Source organism: Cupressus sempervirens, chromosome 3 (genome assembly GCF_028749045.1).
Source record: "Cupressus sempervirens isolate cs-2001-9-10 chromosome 3, ASM2874904v1, whole genome shotgun sequence".
NCBI classification, from domain to species: domain Eukaryota; kingdom Viridiplantae; phylum Streptophyta; class Pinopsida; order Cupressales; family Cupressaceae; genus Cupressus; species Cupressus sempervirens.
The window spans coordinates 44062422-44082866 of NC_143120.1; the positions used below are offsets into that span (position 1 = coordinate 44062422).

Consider the following 20445-nt stretch of genomic DNA (forward strand, 5'->3'; position numbering starts at 1 on the left):
GAGAGCACTAGAGAGATGAGGGAAGAATGAATCCGAACAACGAAGGTGTTTTAGAGTTGGAAGAGTGTTTAGAAGACGAGACCAGTTTACTGAATGAACTTTTTCATTGGCAGATGAAATACTATGAACTCTCCCATACGTACATGCTTGGCATCAAGGAACCCGAAGATGAGGTATTCCCACCACAGTTTGTGGAATGCAGAGAAGGAAATGCAGAGATCAATGAGATTCCCGCCCATTGCTTTGAAGGAAAATAAATAAGATATAAAGAGCCGATAGTAGAGGCTACCAATCTTGGCGAAGCGGGGAATCCCAGGAACATACTTATTGGAGACTACTGGAACTCGTACATATATAAATCATGTGGCTTCAAACAGGCAGACTAGGAGGAAAAATTGCCTTTGGCGTTTTGGGCCCACCGTACTGCATTCAAAGTCACAATGGGACAGAGACCGTTCCAGTTGATGTTTAGCCAAAAAGCTGTGGTACTAGCCAAATTTATGGTCCTAAGTCTATGAATTGCAATTGACAATAGACTCGAAGATATGGAGAGTTTACGAGAATGCCTATACCAATTGAACAAACTAGATAAATGCAGATTAACAACGCAATGGGCGACCGAGGTGGCGCAGACCCATCGAAAAGCGTGGCACAAAAAACACTCGAAAAGGACAAGGTTTTAGCCAGGCCAACTCGTGCTTTGGTACAACGGCCGCAACGAGATAAAACCAGGGAAATTCAAGGTTAAATGGCTTGGACCATATAAAGTGAGAGAAGTCGGCGACAGTGGATCCATAAAATTGTGGACCTTGGATGGGCGCAAAATTCTCGAGGCCATCAATGGATCGAAGCTAAAAATTTATCAGGAGCGAGGAGGAGGCGAAGTAAGAAATAATAACTAAATTAGACTGAGAAAAAATAAGATAAAAAAAAAGAGAAAAAGAAAACAGAAGAAAGAGAAGTCCGCAGACACAAAGTGTCCCGCAGACACTTGTGTCTCGTGGACACTCGGCCGCGAAATTATGTAAGACTTTAGGAAAACCTCTGTAGGAGGTAAGCCGCATGATAGGATAAAAGAAATTGCCCCACAAAAACAAAACAAAAACTCCACAGCCACCATGAGTGCAAGCTAAAAGCCACAGAGTAGACTTAGATACATCCTAAGGGGTTGTAGTAACACAAGGAATATATAATAATTCCTGAGGATAACCCATTGAAAGAAGTAAAGCCGTGGGGACAGAGGGTTTTCCGGAAAAGGGAGTTATAAGAAGAGTATTCGTTGAAGGAGAAAAAGGAGAAGCTATGTTCTGGGGAAAAGGAGCCATATTGCAGGCACATCATCTGTGGGAAGAAAAAAATATCTGCAGGGAAGTAGAAAGCAAAGGCGTTCAACGTAAGAACCCTTGCCGCAGGAGTCACTATCACAGAAGAGAGAGAGAGAGAGAGAGAGAGAGAGAGAGAGAGAGAGAGAGAGAGAGAGAGAGAGAGAGAGAGAGAGAGAGAGCAAACCCTAACCGTTTCTTGTGGTTACATTTAAAGACAAAACAAGAGACCATTATTATGGAGTCTGCAGGAAAAAGAAAGCAATGGAAAAATCAATTGAAGTCAAATATGGAAAAGAATGTGAGTGTTGGCTTCCCGAGTCCGAGTTGGAGGGCCGATAGCATCTAGCAGTAAGAAGCAGAAGGTGAAGGCTGACTTGTCACACCTTACAATTCAGTTTGAAGGGCTGAATGACAGTGAGTGCTGGAAATGGTGGCAAGAGATTGCAGATACAGATTTAATCAAACAAATTTTGATACGAGCACAAGTACATTGGGCAATACAACTTTCGGTGTTTTCCATTCGGTTGTTTGAATCAATCTTAAGAGCTATGATAGAATCGTACAACAAGAACAACAGAACAATTACATTTGTTTACAAGACGCATCGTATGATAGTCTCCTTCAAACTGTGGGATTTTAGTAGGGTTTTTGGCATTCTTGGCCAAGGAGGTCAGAAAGTGGAGACCAAGAATCGTAAATTGTCACAAGAACGTAAGGAGTATTGGGTGAAATGAGTAGGTCATGACCTCACACCGGAGGAAATGGAGTTTGTGGTGAAGGGTGCCAAGAGCCGAGGGCTATGGAGAGATTTCATTCGGGAGGTCCACTGGAGATATATCATGGATGTAATTAAAAGCAGGTTGACGGGGGCAAGTCAAGCCTCAGATATAGCCTTGTCGCAAATTACATTCTTGAACGACATCATGAATGGTACCGTGTATGATTGGGCCACGATCCTCGCCGACAGGATGGAGTTCATGACACTCTAGCACCGGACATTTTTCATGCCACATCATGCCATTGGCTTGTTTTTGGAGGCAACCCGTCATCAAGTTCCATTCAATGATTTTGAAGTTCCATCGAGTGGGAAGTTTGCGTTAGGAGAACCCCCAATATTCTACTAGAGACATTTAGACATGGGTGGAACCGTAGCCGGGCAGAAGAAAGTATTGCAGGGATAGGAGGCATATAGGGACATGGACAGCGGAAGGGAGGAAACCACAGAGTAGTGTGGCCGATTCCGAGGAAGAGAGTACCTCGGCAGAAGTTGGTAGCGACGTGACGGTTGGCAGGTTAACATTCTTCACCCCACCCTAGTTGCCAACTTCGGAACACTTGATAGCCACCACCTCGCTCATCCCTCCGTTTGGCCAGAGACATGCGTCGGTTATCATGACTCCACTGATGATCACGACAGATGTTTTGACTCCACCCGTGGCCATGACAGATGTTATGACTCCCCAGAGTATTTCATCAGATTCAGTTGCACCAACAGTGCCAGTTGTAGAGATGGTAGAGATGCAAGCACCAGAGCCCGAACCTCAAGTTCGATTAGACGTGATTGGCTCTGATGCTGTGGTCACCATATCTTCCTCCTTATTGGCCAAGGCTCGGCCAACCTAGCCAGCCCAACCAGTACAGCCAGTTCCGCTAGTACAGCCAGCATAGCTAAATGAGAGCATTGAGCCGACACAGGTAGCACAACCCAAGAACATTGAGGTGATGTACAGAGCCAATGCATTCCTACAACAGTAGTTCTGACTCATTCCTACAGAGGTCGGTCTTTCCATTCAGTCCTCAAGGCATGGAGAGGTATCCCCAAGAGTAGTTGCCATATTAGAGCCACAAGGGGTGGGAGTACCACAATCCGAGGATGCACCTGGAGAGGAGACGACACTGGATGTGGACGTGGCTACCGCAGGGAGGTAGTGATGGATATTGATGGGGAGTGTACTCTCAACGATGTGGGAAAAGAGGGTTATGGGTCGAATGAGGATAGATGCAAGGCATACCTCAAAGCTATGCGAGTTGTGATGGAGAAAGGATGCATTGTTGCATGCCAGGCTTTGACTCATAGGAGGGAGTTACATTTGATCCGAGCTTATATTCGGGGGGTTTGTCTTGAGCGTTTTCACTCCTGCTTTGAGGCTAGGGGATGCCCAGCAGTGGAGACACCAGAGATACTGGCTGATTGGGCTTCAAAGCCTGAGCTGGGACCGTGCAACACTTCGATGGAGAACTTGGCACATGAGATAGTGGGGTTATATAAAGGCGTCTACTATGCTCATAGGTGTGTAAAGGCGGACACGGCATCAGAGAGGATCGCCATTGAGAGATCTTTGACGGTTGAGAGGAGACTAGAGAGAAGCTAGTTGCTGACTTGGTTAGCCAGTAGGCAGCATTGGTAGCTGAGCATGCAACGTTTTTGCAAGACAAGGAGATGGTTGAACAAAGACTATAGGTAGCCGAGCAAGAATTATAGATAGTTAAGGCCCAAGCCATGGATGCAACGCTTCTTCTAAAGGAGGCAGTGGAGGTTAATACACAAACTCAAAAAGATTTACGCATCCACACAGATCAAGTGTACGAGTTGCTGTAACAATCGATTTTTCCAGGTCTAATTTAACATTCAACATACTCAAAGAATACAGATATTACTTCGTTTCATAGGAAGATAGTTACTCATTCAAATTTATGTGTATAAGATTTACCATTAAAAACCAGTTAAGCAAAATTTCTTAACGAAATATTTGAAATACCATTAAATGAAATTACTTCCGAAATTAATAATCACATACCTCGAAAAGCTGAGACTGAAAATCAATGAAGGATGCTATTGCAACCATCCGGATTAGTCCACGAATACACACTTAGGGCTTCCACGACCACGAATTCAATTTAGGGCTTATGTGACCACGGATTTTATCTAGGGTTTCCGCAACGACGGATTCTATTTAGGGCTTCTGCAACCACGGATTCAACTAGGGCTTTCGATAGCACGAATTCAGTTAGGGCTTCCATTACCACTGTATCAATTAGGGCTTCAGATTTCTTTTCCTTCTGATTGTTTATCTGTGACAGTTTCTCAAGATTAGTTAAATACTTATATTCAATATTCATTTATATGAAAGTAAAATGATGATAACAATGAAATACTTCAATTTAATCTTACCTTGTCATAAACAAAAATGATAATACCTATATCCGATAAACAATTGAATGCATGGCTTATCTTTGTTTGACGCATGTCCGATATCTGGAGAGAGGTGAAACATTGTCAGGGGCTTTACCACCCAACCTCAGACCTCGGCATATCCCTACACGATCTCTAATGAGAAAGGCCCTCCCTACTCGGAATTGTCAAGGAACATCTTACCTTTCACTGGCTTCAGGATGTAAAAACGCCATACGACTTGGCAGTAGGAGATCACCATAACAGGAATATGCATGAGCTATTAATTAATTCACATTAAATGATAAATATTAATATGTCACAACAGGTACTAGTTCGTAATAATGTTGATTCCTTTCTCACACCTCGTCACCCATCTTCTCGGCTTCACAGTCGGGTGAGTTCCAGTAATCAGAATAGACGGCTCTAACATTTATTCAAAAAGATTACAATTTACATACAATTGTTATTTCACATTCTGTAACTATATTCTTTAAAGATTCAAAATTGACAACATTCTAACTGAGTGAATCATGCATAAGTTATAGAAATGCTTTAATGTATCACTTTATGAATATTGATGTCAACCTCTTCACCTCCTTGCCCTATTCAAGCCTCCAAGCTGATGGTTCCTAGGTGAAATTAGATTAAAGATCGAAAAGATAATTACAACTTCTTCACCACATATTGGCATTCGCCTGCTGATTTCCTTGGTGTACCATACCAGGTTTGTAATTAATTTCCAACTGGAAGATAATCTTCTTAGTCATTGAGTTTAAATGATTTAGAGAATTCTTACTTGGATATGTATAAGGATAAAGAGAAACCATCAAAACTTGTTAAGCAATGTATGTTATTACAGAAAGAGAAATTGTTACTTCTATTATTGACTACGACAGACTGTAAGTAATTATTGTCGGATAATCCCCAAAAAGATTGCAACAGACTTCATAATGGAGAAACAACAGGCTATATTTAGAACGGGTTTTGTTTCCACTTGCTAATGCCAAAGAATTCGTTATCTGAAATTGCCGACTCACAAATTATATTCTTTTCATAAAAGAAAATTAGAATGGTTATACAAGTTTACCAATAGCTTACATGGCTCACTGTCACCAAACAATGAGATGAGCCTCCACTTGAAATAAATCTACCAATCTGCTCTGTGACTCGCAGCAGTTGACATTGCTTTGAATTGTAAAAAGAATATGATGCGACTCTGCCCGACTATATATAGCCTCACGTATTGAGATGATTCCACTAACTTTTTCGGAACTTGTGGCAAGAGATCTCAATCAGCTAGCTTAACATGCACATACAGGTTGTCTAATATTGGACTTTATCTCCTCCTTAAGTTTCCACGTATCAAATGCTTGAGAAAATGGAGACGTATCTCTTTGATTTCACTAATGAGTAATTCTGAATGCACAGTCGAATGTATTCTTAGATGCAATGATATATGACTCTAATTACTATACGTATGGAGCAGATGAAATGGCGTTAGAACTTCTGAATTTCAAAACGCATGGAGGCAAAGACGTGTAGTTCTAAGACTATGGCACCGTATCAGATTAAAGTCAAGAAGGAGGAAAGCTGGTTATCCCTTAGCGAATACAACAAGCCAATATATACTTAAGGAGGGGTCCTTATGGCTTCTTGCCGTTACAAGACTGCTCAAGTCTTTAATTCGATTAATATGAAGAATTCGAAAAGGAAGAGGGAAAATAAAATAAAAAGGAAAAGAAAGCTGATTACAAGGTTTTTTTTCTCCTACCAATACACGTTAGAGGTTCCAAATATAAATTTGAGCCGACTTTACGGCTACCCAACAGATATAATGAAGCTATTCACATTTCCAAGGTAAATATTATTCAAAGTAAATTAATTAAAAACAAGAACATAAGTTGGAAGATTATAATGGATTCTAATTTCCAATTATTTAATCGATTAAAAACAAGTAAGGCATAAAAGAATATAACTCGAAAATAATAATTCAAATGTTGTTAAAATTCAAACATTTTTAAAATCTTATAAGTACAATCAACATTACTTAATTGATTATAAAATTATAATGATTTTAGAGGTGATTTTATAAAATATACGTTTATAAAGAAGGATAAATTAAAATCCTTTAAAAAATTAAAGTCCTTAAGATACATTTTATAGTTTAACTCAATTATTTTTATTTAAATTATTTATTTAAATAACTCATTGAATTCCACACATGTATCCTATTTCAAATCGCTAGGTCCTTTATCCGTCTGCTAGTGATGGTGATGTCCTGTTAGATTCTTTTTTGACAATGCTTCCACCCCTTCAACATGCTCCTTGCAAGGAATTTCTCTGTAATTAAATTATAAATTATAAATAATCATATCAGTTAACCTTTCATCTTAATTCCATGAATTCGTGACTAATGATCATCTAACATGTCATCTTCACTTGAAAATCATAATGACCAACTATCTTACCAATTCGCCAGATTATATAAAATTAAACTACCAACTGACTTCATGTGAACCTCAATGGCTATATTTCAAGCTAGGTCAAAAATTGGGATGTAATAGTTGCACTAACAGCAGAGCTCTTCAGGGATGCAACCTCCTCCCTAGTCTATATTATTTCTATGTTGTATGTTATTGTCTTTTAATTTTGTTAGTTTCTGAAGTCGCCAGGAGACGACTTTTCTTTTTCAAGGGGGATTATGTCGGGCAAAAAGGGTAGTTAGACAATTACCGATGTGGTGATGGTTGTGTCGTTTCATTGGCACCATTTTGGACATTATAAATGTCATGAACACTTTTGTGGTTTGGCATCATTTTATCAGTCATTGTATGAAATATTATTGTTGTGTACGGAAAAGCATTTGGTAATGAATAGTATTTTGCATTCAATATATGCTTTCTTTCTTGTTCACCACGGGCTGAACAACAAGACCATATATTGCTAATGTAGTTGGAATTGTATCAAGATTTCAATCAAATCCTAAAGAGACACACTTTGCAATAGTAAATAGAAGTTTTTTGACATTTGAAGGGAACTATATTGATGCTGATTGGACAGGAAATGTTGATGATAGAAAAATCACAAGTGGAGGAGCATTCCTTCTTGGAGGAAGGTTAGTATCTTGGTTAAGTAAGAAGCAAGATTGTATTTATCAGTTCACAACACAGGCAAAATATGCAGTAGTTAACAATTGTAATCAGATAATGTGGATGAAGAAAATATTGAAGGATATTGGTATTACTTTTTCTGATCCTAGTATTATACATTGTGATAATATAAGTACAATTAGTATGTCTACGAATCATGTTTTACATTCAAAGACTAAACACATTGCAATTAAGTATCATTTTCCAAAAGAGAAAGTTGTAGAGAAGGAAATAAGATTATTGTATGAAAGTACAAAAGACAGATAGCAGATATATTGACTAAATCATTGGCTAAGGACACCGTTGAGTATCTCAGAGGTATACTTGGGCTAATGTCCCACCTAGTGCAGAGTAATTGATGCAACATTGCATCAGTCTAGTATAATTAGAGCACTATTCGTTCATCGGACGTGATGCCTGGTACTGCTCCTTAGGGGGAGTGGTTGCAGTGAGAAGAGTTACTCATAGAGCTCTTGTGATTTGATTTATGACATATTAGTATTTGTTAGCACTTGACATATTTTTGGTTGTGAAATGGCTTGATCCAATGAAGAGACTTTGAGGAGGATGTTCATCAAAGAGGGAGCATTTTAAATTGACAGTTGATATTTGGCATATTGGCAGCTTTTCCATTGATGTCAAATGGGGAGAGATTCAATGAAGAACCAAGAGAACCAAAAGGAGAAGATAAACCAGAAAAACCTATGCAAGCATATGTGTAAATTGTTTAAAAGGTTGTATATGTTGAGGATATTCAGAAAATTGTAAAGGTTGTATGTGTCAAGGATATTCAAACAATTTTGTATTCAGAAGATTGTGTTTGGATTGATGTTTTTCATCATATATTGCTACCAATGCCAAAGGGGAAGATTGTTAGAAATAGAGGTTTGGTTGGCACTTGAATGTACTATTTATGTGGTATTGATGACAGGTTTTCTCATTGATGACTACATATGTTTATGTTAATGTTTTAGCATCAGTAGAAATAAAACATTGAGTATTTGATATACTAATCTGTGTTTATCTTTTCAAATAAATTGTTATTCGTGATTCTTATATATATAATATATATTGTATATTATGCATTATATATCTCATATATATAATATATATATGATATATGTAATATAATATTATATTACATATATGGTTAATATATTAATATTATATATATATGTTAAGTTATGCATATAGTTATTGATAATCTAAATGGTGATTAACTATAGAGACATGTCTCCTCTCATATTATACATATATGAGATCCAAATCTGCATTTGGAAATCATCAATTACAATGGCAATGAAAAGTACATTTGTAGAAATGATCTCGGTTACTTTAACATGGTATCAGAGCCATACTGTAAATGTATGAAATGATAAGAAAGTAGGAAAAGAGAAAACGATAAGCAGAGGAGACATGAAAAGGAATCTCAGTCAACATCTGAGTCAACGAAGGGAAAATAATTCAAAATCAAATTGAATGCAAAGAACTTGTTTATTGTGCTGCTCTTGATGCAAGGGTTCCAAACTTAATCACAACGTTCATAATTGAAATTGTAGGGCTCCTATTCCACTCGCAAGTCTTTAGTTATTGATTGTAGGCACCTAATTGTAACTACAAGTTCCCAAAATTCATGAAGCACACCCTTATTGATGGCAACAGAACAGAAATACAGGCCGCAAGTTTATATGAATCATAATATTTGAGATCGCAGGTTGCTAGAAATGATGTGTAGGCCACCAAAGTGAAAACGTAAACCTCACATTTGTGTCCACAGGTCCCAAGTTGTAAAATGTAGAAAATAAAATAAAATTGACAAAGATTATAATTGTTTGAAAAACATTAAGAAAATATTTAAAAAAAAGACAAGTTATATAAACAGACAAATATGAGCCCACATCATCAAAGGATAATGATATTTCAATTATCAGACATGCTCTTAGATGACATTTTCCATTATCAGGAGAAAATAGAGGATAGGCACCTCCTCCAACGTATTCCATTATGGATATCATACTCCTTCCCTTCATACTCTCATCTTTGACATTCTCGCCTACAATCATCCCAATTCCAAAGGGAAGCAGTGTATCGCTGAGGATAACAAAGTAGAAGACAACCACCAAACATGATTGAAGACGACCATGGAACCCAATAGGTAGTGTTGACACACAATAGAGCAACGATTGAGAGAAATGTTAGTTCAAATCACGTAGAAGTCATCTTCAATAATATATTTGATGTTACAAAAACAATCCTATGGGTTGTGTGATTGTGTACAGAAATAAACCTACAAGTCAGAATTCGGTGATGACATTTGTACAAATGTGGAAGCTTGGTCAATGTATTTACAGGCTGAGCACTTGTTTGATACTATAGTGGAGACAATTGTGTTTTCTTGAGCCAATAATTATGGCCCTTCTTGTTACACCCGAGCACTGTCTAGTCCTCCAACTTTGGAAGTATGTATCTGTTGAATCCTATAGATCAATAACAAAAGCATGTCAATCATTTCCTTGCCGTCTCATTTATTTTTGGGAGGGGATAGAGTGATTCGTTAACCCTACAAAATTTTGAGAATATTGTCCACACGAACGGATCAAATCTCATTGGCCAGAATTTAGTTATTCGTTGGTATTGAATTGAGAGAGTTGTTTATCCTTCAAGCGGGAGAAAACAAACACATAATAGCATATTATTCAAAGACAATTCATCTACAATCAACGAGAATTAGGAATTGACAGTTATTGTCTAACGTCGAAAAATCCTCAAATTTGTAATCAGTAACGTTGTGTTGTGATTTTGCAAACAAGTGATGATACCACCAATTTAGAGCATGAACAAGAATGAAGAGGGATTAAGGGAGCGAATCACAATATCTATGTTAACACGCCCTACATAGTATCGAGCAATTGAAACTCTGACTTGCGTAAGTAACCACCACCCATGTGTATCCACTAATAACGATAACTCCTCCACATGGAATGGGCAGACAGAGCAGGACAGGAGATAGAAGCCCGAGTCCTAGTTGCACAGAGGTCAACGACGAACAGAATGGGAAGATTGGTTTGGAAGCTGCAACTAGCGAAGAAATACGCCCAAACACTGCGAAGACTCCACCACTCCCTTCATCGTTGATTGAAGAGGCATATCATTATGGAGACCACGTGTCATGAAGTGACAATAAGATGCACACTACATTCAGTACGAACATCATATGTGGTGAGGGAATATTTTGTGAAGCAGCTAGAGTTATCGGGTCCCATATTAATTAATAAGGTATGATTGGTATTAAGAGTCTTCCCTTATATAATGATATGAATATACTAACATTAGTTTTAGTTGTATATATATTATGTATTATATATATTTATAATATATAAATATATATAATAAAAGAATCAAGTATTAATTCAATACATAATTATTATTTTAATATGAATTGTATAGTGGAGAAAAGATTAAAATAGAAAGACCTAAATTGATCCAAGATAATCTTGGTGGAGAGCGTTTATTTAAATATATATTTTCATAAATTAGTTGAAGGTCTAATAGCCTCTTAAGGGTTATATATATTTACATATATTGGTTATAATAAATACATGGATGTATTTCATAGTGGATTATAGAAAATAGGAATGATTGTAATCTATAATAAAATCTTAATTACTAAGCGAAGGATGGCGACATGGATGAAGGCATATGATTATAAAGGTGAGTATAACGTATGTTCTTGATATTATTATTGAATAATATTCACATATATTTTATTAGATGTTCCTGTACATTATTAAGTTAATGAATATATAATTTGTTGTATATTGAATATTGTAAAATGTGTATTTATATATATACATTTATTCAAAATGATATTTGATAAATTTATATAATGTTTGATAACCATAAAAGAGATTCATTATGAGAATACAAAAGGTAAAGATGAAGTACATTTATATTCTGACTTCTATACATCACTAAGTATTTTTGTTATTGCATGAGTTAAAATACTAACTCTCTCATTTGTATTTCTATATGTACTATAAAAATTATTTTCTTTGTTCTTTTCCTACGAGAATGTTATTACAAGAGGAAGGAGATTGAAATTATGAGGGAGCTGGACGCTTGACATTTCATTTGAGGCTCTTGTAGAGCAAGGAGAAATTGTGAAGGGGAGCAGTGTGATAGAACGTAGTAAATGAGCTTCATTATGTTCTGAGAGAATTGCTCATCACACATGCTACAGAATATGGTGAAGGGTCTTCTTCTGAAACACCCACGTATGGAGAAATATAATTAGTTCCATTTTCGTCATTGTGGATGGAGAAATGAAAAGAGGGAGGTTGATATTTCAGGCAACTTTGAGAGGGAGCAGATAGATGATATGATTCAGTAAATCTTCGGTGATCTCGATCATATTGATTCAGAGGGAGTAAACCATATTGTGATGGAATATTCAATGATCGATAAATTGTAATAGTAAAGAGAACTATAATTCATTCAACTATGTGACCTTAATGAACCTACCCTTGTGTACATGATATGAAAGAGCAAGTTTGAACTTAGAAAGAAGTTATCATATTTGATACACAACAATATAAGAATGAGTGGGAATTTTACATTGTGGGGGGGGTTTAATAGTCAATGTTCCATTCCCACTTGAACCATCCTTAGAAAAGGAGATATTCCATGATCCTCATGGGCAGATAAGTACTTGTATCTTTTACATTTATCTATTCATGTATTTGTAATTTGATACATACTTTAAGGGTTATTTGCTTTGATCTTTTCCTTATCTTTGAGGATATTATTATAGGAAAAGAAGGTTGGTATTTCAAATATGCTACCAAATATTGTGCAGACTAAATCTAATGATAATAGTTCCAAAGACCTTGATGATCAAGTGTGGCTCTTGATGCAAGTATCTTTGATGATTGAGATTATGAGATTCTTCTACATTAAGAGGGAGTGTGACACTTCTTCGAAGGCAATGTTGGAGCTTAGAAGATTGATACTCAAAGGGAGTCTAGAAATCCATGTGGGTGACTGCATGATTTTGATGGGCCTACTCCTACATTTATCATGAGGGAGTGATGAGTTTGAAAAGCATCCTTTGAAAAAGAGAGTTTCTGAGGAAGTAACAAGAGGACTTGACATCCTAGGATCCATAGTCAGAGGGAGAAATTTTGAGATGCAATCCCTTATGGATGATATCTTCTCTATGAGAAGTTCTAAAGGGAAAAGTTAAATTGAAATATTTCAAAGGTAAAACTTGATATTTGATTTCAATCTATATCTGGTCAGATATGTAATGAAAGGTGACGATCTTTCATTAGCATATATAAATAGAAGGTAATCATTGTAAGGTGATGATCTTACATATGATAGGCCTGTTATCATGGTTCTTTGGGCTGGAATCTGCCGGACATCATGATAACAAACAAAAGGTAATCTTTGTAAGGTGATGATCTTACAAATGATAGTCCTATTATTATGGACATCTCTAGACATTGCTTAAGTGCAAGTAGAGATCATGAGTGTGTTATGGGCATCTCTAGACATTGCTTAAGTGCAAGTAGAGATTATTTTTGGGCTTCTCTAGGCATTGCTTAAGTGCAAGTAGAGATTATATGTGCTATCTCTAGACATTGCTTAAGTGCAAGTAGAGATCATTTACTGCTCATATTGTGTTGCTTATATGATGATTCTGACTTAATTAATGTTTTACTTCTCCCTAGCTAAAGAGGGAGTGTTAATGTTTTAGCGTCAGTAGAAGTAAAACATTGATTATTTGATATACTAATCTGTGTTTATCTTTTCAGATAAATTGTTATTCGTGATTCTTATATATATAATATATAATATATATTATGCATTATATATCTCATATATATATATATATATATATATATATATATATATATATATATATATATATATATATATATATATATATATATATATATATATATATGATATATGTAATATAATATGTATTATATATATTATGCATTATATATTATTATATAATAATATAATAATATTATATTATATTACATATATGGTTAATATATTAATATTATATATATGTTAAGTTATGCATATAGTTATTGATAATCTAAATGGTGATTAACTATAGAGATATGTCTCTTCATGTCTCTTGAAGAGACATGTCTCCTCTCATATTATACATATATGAGATCCAAATCTGCATTTGGAAATCATCAATTACAATGGCAATGAAAAGTACATTTGCAGAAACGATCTTGGTTACTTTAACAGTTTATAGAATCATTGACATACATAGATTTTGTATATTATAGAGTGATTATTGGAAAAGCCAAGTTGACATATAATAGGATAAGATATGAGGGCTTAGATTTGTGAAAAGGACGAGTATAGATATCATCTATGTTTGTTGGATCTTATGTTTAGTTTCGGACAAGTTACATACCATTTGGTGAATACTAGTAGCAAACTAGTGTACACAAGTTAATGTTAGAGACAGTTGATGGCTTGTTTGATATATCTTATCAGTGAGGTGGAATTAAGGTCAATGATCTTAGTTCATGGTAGAAGACTTGTTCGTGATAGCAAGGTTTGAGGATTATTCTGGAGTCGTCGTTGTTGTGAAACATGCATTAGTTTTTCTTGGCAGCCGACTGGGTTAAGGAAATGTGTTGATTATCATTGTAAAATGTATTACTTGTATTGTAATGTATGAGACCTTACTGTAATACTTGTAAAGATGCTTAAATGAAGGTGTATATGGCTTAGTGTTGTCCTATGTAATTAAATGTACATTGGGGAAGCTTTAATAGACCAATCTAATTAGCTATTTGTGAGGGTATAAAGGAAAGATATTTTCCTTAGTTGTAAATCATCATGTATGTGATGTATATGGTCAAATGATGTGAGCTTGAAGGCTGGATGATTAGAACAGAACAGAGATTGGTTTGGTTGATTGTGTTGGGCTTCAAAGGAGTTGTTTTGGCAAGTAAGTTGCACATTAGTCAGTTCACTTGATTTGGATATGTTATCCTTAAGTTTGATCTTCACCGTTGCTAGAGCATTTAGACAGTGGGCCTACTTGTTTCTTTATTAACCTATAATAGAGTTAGAACCTTCTTACAAGGGTTCAAGGCCTTCTAACAGGGATCTGCCATCTAACAAGGACTGTTGTACTAAATGCACTGTAATTGGCTCTTAACAGGGTCACATCCTTTTACAAGGAACATATATATTTGTACAATATCTTGTGGGTGTCATTCCTTCCGGGAGTTTCCTTTTGAACAAGGGTTTCCCTAGTCAACAAATCTTTGTGTTATGATGTATGGTTTTCTCTTGTTGCACATCATTGTTTTAATTGTTGTAAATGAGATTTATATGTTTGGATTTAAGTTTAATTGCTCACAAGTGATTCACTCCCCCACCTGTGTGTGAACTTCACTTCTTAACAATTACAAGGCTGCCTTTTCCTGGGGTCTCCCATATAGACGAGGTAGTGAAGATGTATTTTTTAGCAATAACTGTGTTTGGAAGTAGATATAGCTGGATAACCATCCTTGCTAACTTTTCTATCCAGTGTTAATATTTCACAAAAACTTGAAGTGGACTATCATACAGTTGACAAGCTTTCAATGGAGCAATGCCCCCCACATCCCCTGGAATTACTATTTTTTGAATGCTGAGAGTTCATGAAGAGATACTCATTCCATATTTTGTAGTTTAGCTTGGAAGGAAGATTGAATCATTTGCTTGTAATTTAAGCATACAACTATATTGCATCTGGAATTAGACGATTTATGTTTACATTGTTCTGGTTACAGGTTAATGGTGGCAGGGAAGGTAGGCCTATTGGAGCATATGAGCTTGCAAAAGCTGTTGAAGAATTAGGAGCTGGAGAAATACTACTCAATTGCATAGATTGTGATGGTGAGAAATAGGTTATGAAAAGGCTTTTAATAGATATAATGAACTAATCAACCTGAAGAAATAAATGTGAGATATGTTTTACTGAATCTTTATAAACAAAAAGCTCATACATAGGATTTTTAAACTGGACACAATATAATATTTTATCTGACACAGGTTAATTAAGTTTTTTCCTTCCCAAATTTAGATTACATAATTTTCCACCATAATTTAAATTCGAATTGGAATTCTGGAATCCTGTTATGTTGTTTCTTTCAGGGCAGGGACAAGGATTTGATATAGATCTGGTCAAGCTGATTTCAGAAGCTGTTAATATCCCTGTAATTGCTAGTAGTGGTGCTGGTACAGTGGAACATTTTTCAGCAGTCTTTAAACAGACATCTGCCTCTGCTGCTCTTGCTGCTGGTATTTTTCATCGGAAGGAGGTGAGATAATTAGATGAACATCCTCTGTAACTCCATATCTTTTCCAAATGTGATGTATGTGTAGATTAATCTGTGAGGGCTCACGTTATGGAAATTTGATATTTATTAATTATTAATTATTTCTTGTACTCAATCCTCTATTGCTGGGAAAGACATGCATGCATGTGGGTACATTTTACATGGAAAGATGTACTGTATATGAAGAAGAATGGGGTATTCTATGATATCTGGTTGAAGCCCTCAATCAGGGTATAATTCTGAAGCCCTCAATCAGGGTATAATTCTGAAGGAAAAGAACTCGGCAGAGATTTTGGTACATCCAAAAGTTACATAACATGTTATTACATAATAGAAGAAAGAAGGATTAGTTAGTGAACATACCATGGGGACAATGCAGACAATGATTTGTGTGTTACATAATATTTGCATATCTGCCAAAGAAGTTCCCTTTAAACTAAACAATTGGATCATCACACTTTCAAATGAAAATTAATCTGGAATATTATGTAATATAGCTTATAATCTAGAGTATAACCACATCTTCTATAGTCAGGTGCATATCTAATATGACCTCTGAAAATCTATGCCCGTTCTTAACTTCTGATGTCAGTTTAATAGCTAAAGCATCCCCCTTTCTTATGTTAATGCTGGAATGAAGGATTTTGTTACTGACTTCTTAAAGTCCATTTTTATCTTTGGGAACTAAAGCTTTCAGTATGTTGAACGATGTATATCTGTACATTGTTATGTCTGGGAGTCAATGCTTTCAGCTTCTTGTCATTTTATTTCTGTAAATTGTATATCACTGGGAGTTAATGCTTTCAGCTTCTTGTTTGAAAACTGAGTACATGTATTTACTATGAGTCAAGGGATAATCTGAAATGGAACAAAGAAAGTCATAATTTCAGTAATTTCAAATTGATTCTAATTTGCCAAGTTCAATTGTTGTTGGATTCGCCCTTAATTGATAATGTGTTTATTGCTGATTACAGCTTTGGCAGTTCTAGAGTTAACTATTTTTTGTCTAAATAGGTACCAATCATTGCTGTCAAAGAGCATTTAAGAATTCAAGGCACAGAAGTCAGGGTATGAATCCTCACCAGACAAATTCTTGTGTTGGAGAAGAAAGCTCTTCAATATGATCTGGGACACATAATTGATCTGAGAATAATTGTATTTGAAAAGAGGGCCTACTTAGGCACAAGGCGTTTTAGTTTTCAAGTCCCTTTTGTCGGCATCCATTTTTGCTGGTCCTTCATATTGGAGAGATCCATTCTTTTATAAAGTTATGCAATTTCTATGCAGAAATGTTGTTATAGATGGGTCAGAACCTGGGGTGGTTGTGTTGCTGCTCATGTGAAAGGCGGCGATGATTTGTTGAAAATATTATGTTAGCATTACTGATGAGATAATTGCAATGATGAACATCCCAGTTGTTTCTGTTTATGGTAGATGGTTGTAGATTGCACTATCTAGCAATGGGAATAGCAGATGGATGCTAGATAGGGATGTAGGTAGCAAAGGAGACATGAAGCTAACTAAGAAAATAGCAGCATGTTCAATTTGATGTTATTCACAAGTTTGATTCAATTTTATAGTACGCTGAATGCAAAAGTGCACAAGATGAAATGATAGATCCCTCAATTTCTGATTGTAAAGATGGCATTAAGTTGCCATTGTGAGACTGGTTTTGGTTTCTCACTACTATGCTGGTATTCTTAGTGACAGCTATGCAGGGGTCATTAAGGTCAGATATTTATTGGGAAATAGTTTCAACTTTCATTTTCATTAATACTAATGTACATGAATTTAAGCATTGTTATCACCTTACTGATAGAAGAATTAATTAGGCTTCATTTATAGTACTTGGATTGAATAACAAATGTTTTAAATGTATTGAATAGTATTGTCATAGGGATAGTCCCCACTTTTAATTCTAAAAAAAGTTAAATTTCTTTGGGATTGCACGTTCTTAAAATTTTTAAAGCCTGTTCCAATTTTGATTGTCCCTGCTCTTTATTGTTACATAACCAATTCTTGCTAATAAAACCAAAAGAGTAATTTAGCACTAGCATTGTACAATATTGTTTCATAGATGGGACTCGAGTGGAGCCCATGTCCATATCTACAGTGAAAGAAAAGTGTACAATATGGAAAAATAAACAAATTAAGAATACAAAACATATCAAGCCAAAGCTATTAAAAACAATAATTTCAGATAGATTTTAAAGGCAAAACAGTTGTAGTTTAGGCTTCATCAAGCATTAGCAGCCAATCTGCAACATTTTTACATTTCAATATATAAAAATCATCTACACTTAGACACTATGGCCTTGTAAGATTACAAATCCTAGAATATAATATATAGATGCATAGAAAACATTCGAGCAACTTAAATAGAAAAAAATTACCATTTTACAGCACAGTATTTAAGAAGAGTTGATAATTGCCATGAAGAATAAATGGCCCATGAAGAATATAAAATGACATTTAAATCACTGCTTAGAAAGGAAAATATGTATTTTGCTTTTTTATGGTACCATAATTGTCTAAAATGTTCTCAACTCCATATGAATTGTTTTTGGCTGAAATGGGCACTTTCCTCTTGGAAGCATTGACAAGTACGTGGTTAGTCAATTATTTATCAACGGTTCAAAACATGGATAATCATCAGTAGCCCAGAATGGTTGTGAAGGAGGCACTAGAATGTAGAAAGAAAACCTGGGTGACGCAAAACAACAATCAGATGAATGTGGCATCAATTTGCAAGAGTTGCTTAACACCAATGAAGAAAGAAAAAGATATGTAACTGAAAAATTCAAAACTGCCTTCTGGACAGTAGTTTGGGCATAATAAAAACTTACTACATCAAAGGATTAAACCCAGCTAAGGAATACAGCAAAAACACATATTTGGGGGCTGCTAAAGGAAAGCAAGGTTGTCAGTCGCAGAATTGAGCTTCAGATCACAATCACTTTAGGTTTGAAACTAGTAAATTGAAGTTACCAAGGAAACTTAGGATCAATGAACTTGTATATAATGTAATAAGGGAACGGTTGAAATGGATTATCACTTAATCATGGAATGTACAACTTATACTTGGTATAAAACAATATTCAAGGTTGACAAAATTCAGCAACTATTCCTGGAGTAAAAGATGAGCTATACAATTAGCTTCCTTTTTTCAAATTAACTGTAGGTGGTCAGATATGACAAAGAACATGAATAATTAAGGGGGTGTTGTTCTCATCCAATGGATTGGGTCTTGAGGATGATTAATATCTATATTTCATTTCATTTTAATACGTTGATTAAAACACTTTTGCTCCAGTGAAATATTAACAAAAATGTGCAAAATGTAAATGCACATAGGAACAATAAGATGAGCGGCAACAATAGTAGTAGAAGGAAAAAATAAGATGATTAAACAACAGAAATAAGAAGATTATCTAGTTGTGAGTTTTGGATGGTAATTTTAGTAGGGAAAAATTAACATAGTACGTCTAAATAGGTCACAGAACCACTCATGATGTTTAAAGACCATTTTGGTATCATTTTGTGTGGTTGAACTTCAAGTTGTCATTGCAAAATTTGGTGAATAAGGAGCAATTGTTTTAAGTTTGTCATTGATGACACATCTTAGAGACACGTTTCAGATTATGCTTAGGCTTCTATAATGTATGACAGTCCGACATGATGATAAACAAGCTCAATTTTGTATTGTTTAATAGCTTTGTAATTATAATTATAGTTGTATTCTCAATATTTTATCTTTTTTTACTAGTAATGAATGCATGTCATTTTAGGTTCCTAATTTTTTTTCATTTGTAAAATTGACATCATTAGATTAATTATGTAATGAAACTATCACAAATTGTACATACCAATTTGTAAAAGAAAAGATCTTAACTTAAGGAAACATGTGGAGTGTGAGAAAAAATGTGAATGAGGAAGAATGGATGAATTTTGGTGAAATTTTAGATGGGTTTGTATAGAAGTATCAGATCTAAAACTCCTATCAACTTGTTGGGAAACAAGTACTTGGTTACAAGTAAGAAATCTTAATTATGGTTCATGACAACTTTATGTAAAGGAAATGTGAGGACAAATATTTTTAATGTCCAAATGGAAAGTTGGGAAAATCATCTAAACCAAAAAGGGTTCTTAACATGTTAAAGGAAGGAAATAATTAATTATGGTTGAACATGTATATATTTTCAAGCAATCCAATAGCTATAACTCCATCAATGTAGTCCTCAGGTTATACAAAGTTGATGTGAGCTTGACGGAGATGTAAACTCTATACTTACATGTTAGTCAAATCATGATAATTTCATCTCCTACTATACCTTTGATGTAGGAGACAGTTGGAAATCTCACACCAACCAAAAATATTTCCTTTTTGTTCTCATTCTTGTTTTCCTATTTCAATGTTTTAGGTA

General features: G+C 35.3%; 1 protein-coding gene across 2 annotated transcripts in view; it reads left to right on the plus strand.

Moving 5' to 3' along the window:
- The window catches only part of AT-HF (HIS HF), a 181886-nt gene extending 164067 nt beyond the window's left edge, over positions 1–17819 (plus strand). For both annotated transcript variants that reach the window (XM_089818261.1, XM_089818262.1), the window contains 3 exons: positions 15473–15578; positions 15837–16003; positions 17036–17819. In XM_089818261.1, coding sequence (XP_089674387.1) covers positions 15473–15578; positions 15837–16003; positions 17036–17095 — 333 coding nt within the window. In that variant the 3' untranslated portion in view covers positions 17096–17819. The remainder of the gene's footprint in view (positions 1–15472; positions 15579–15836; positions 16004–17035) is intronic.
- Positions 17820–20445: the final 2626 nt, after the last annotated feature.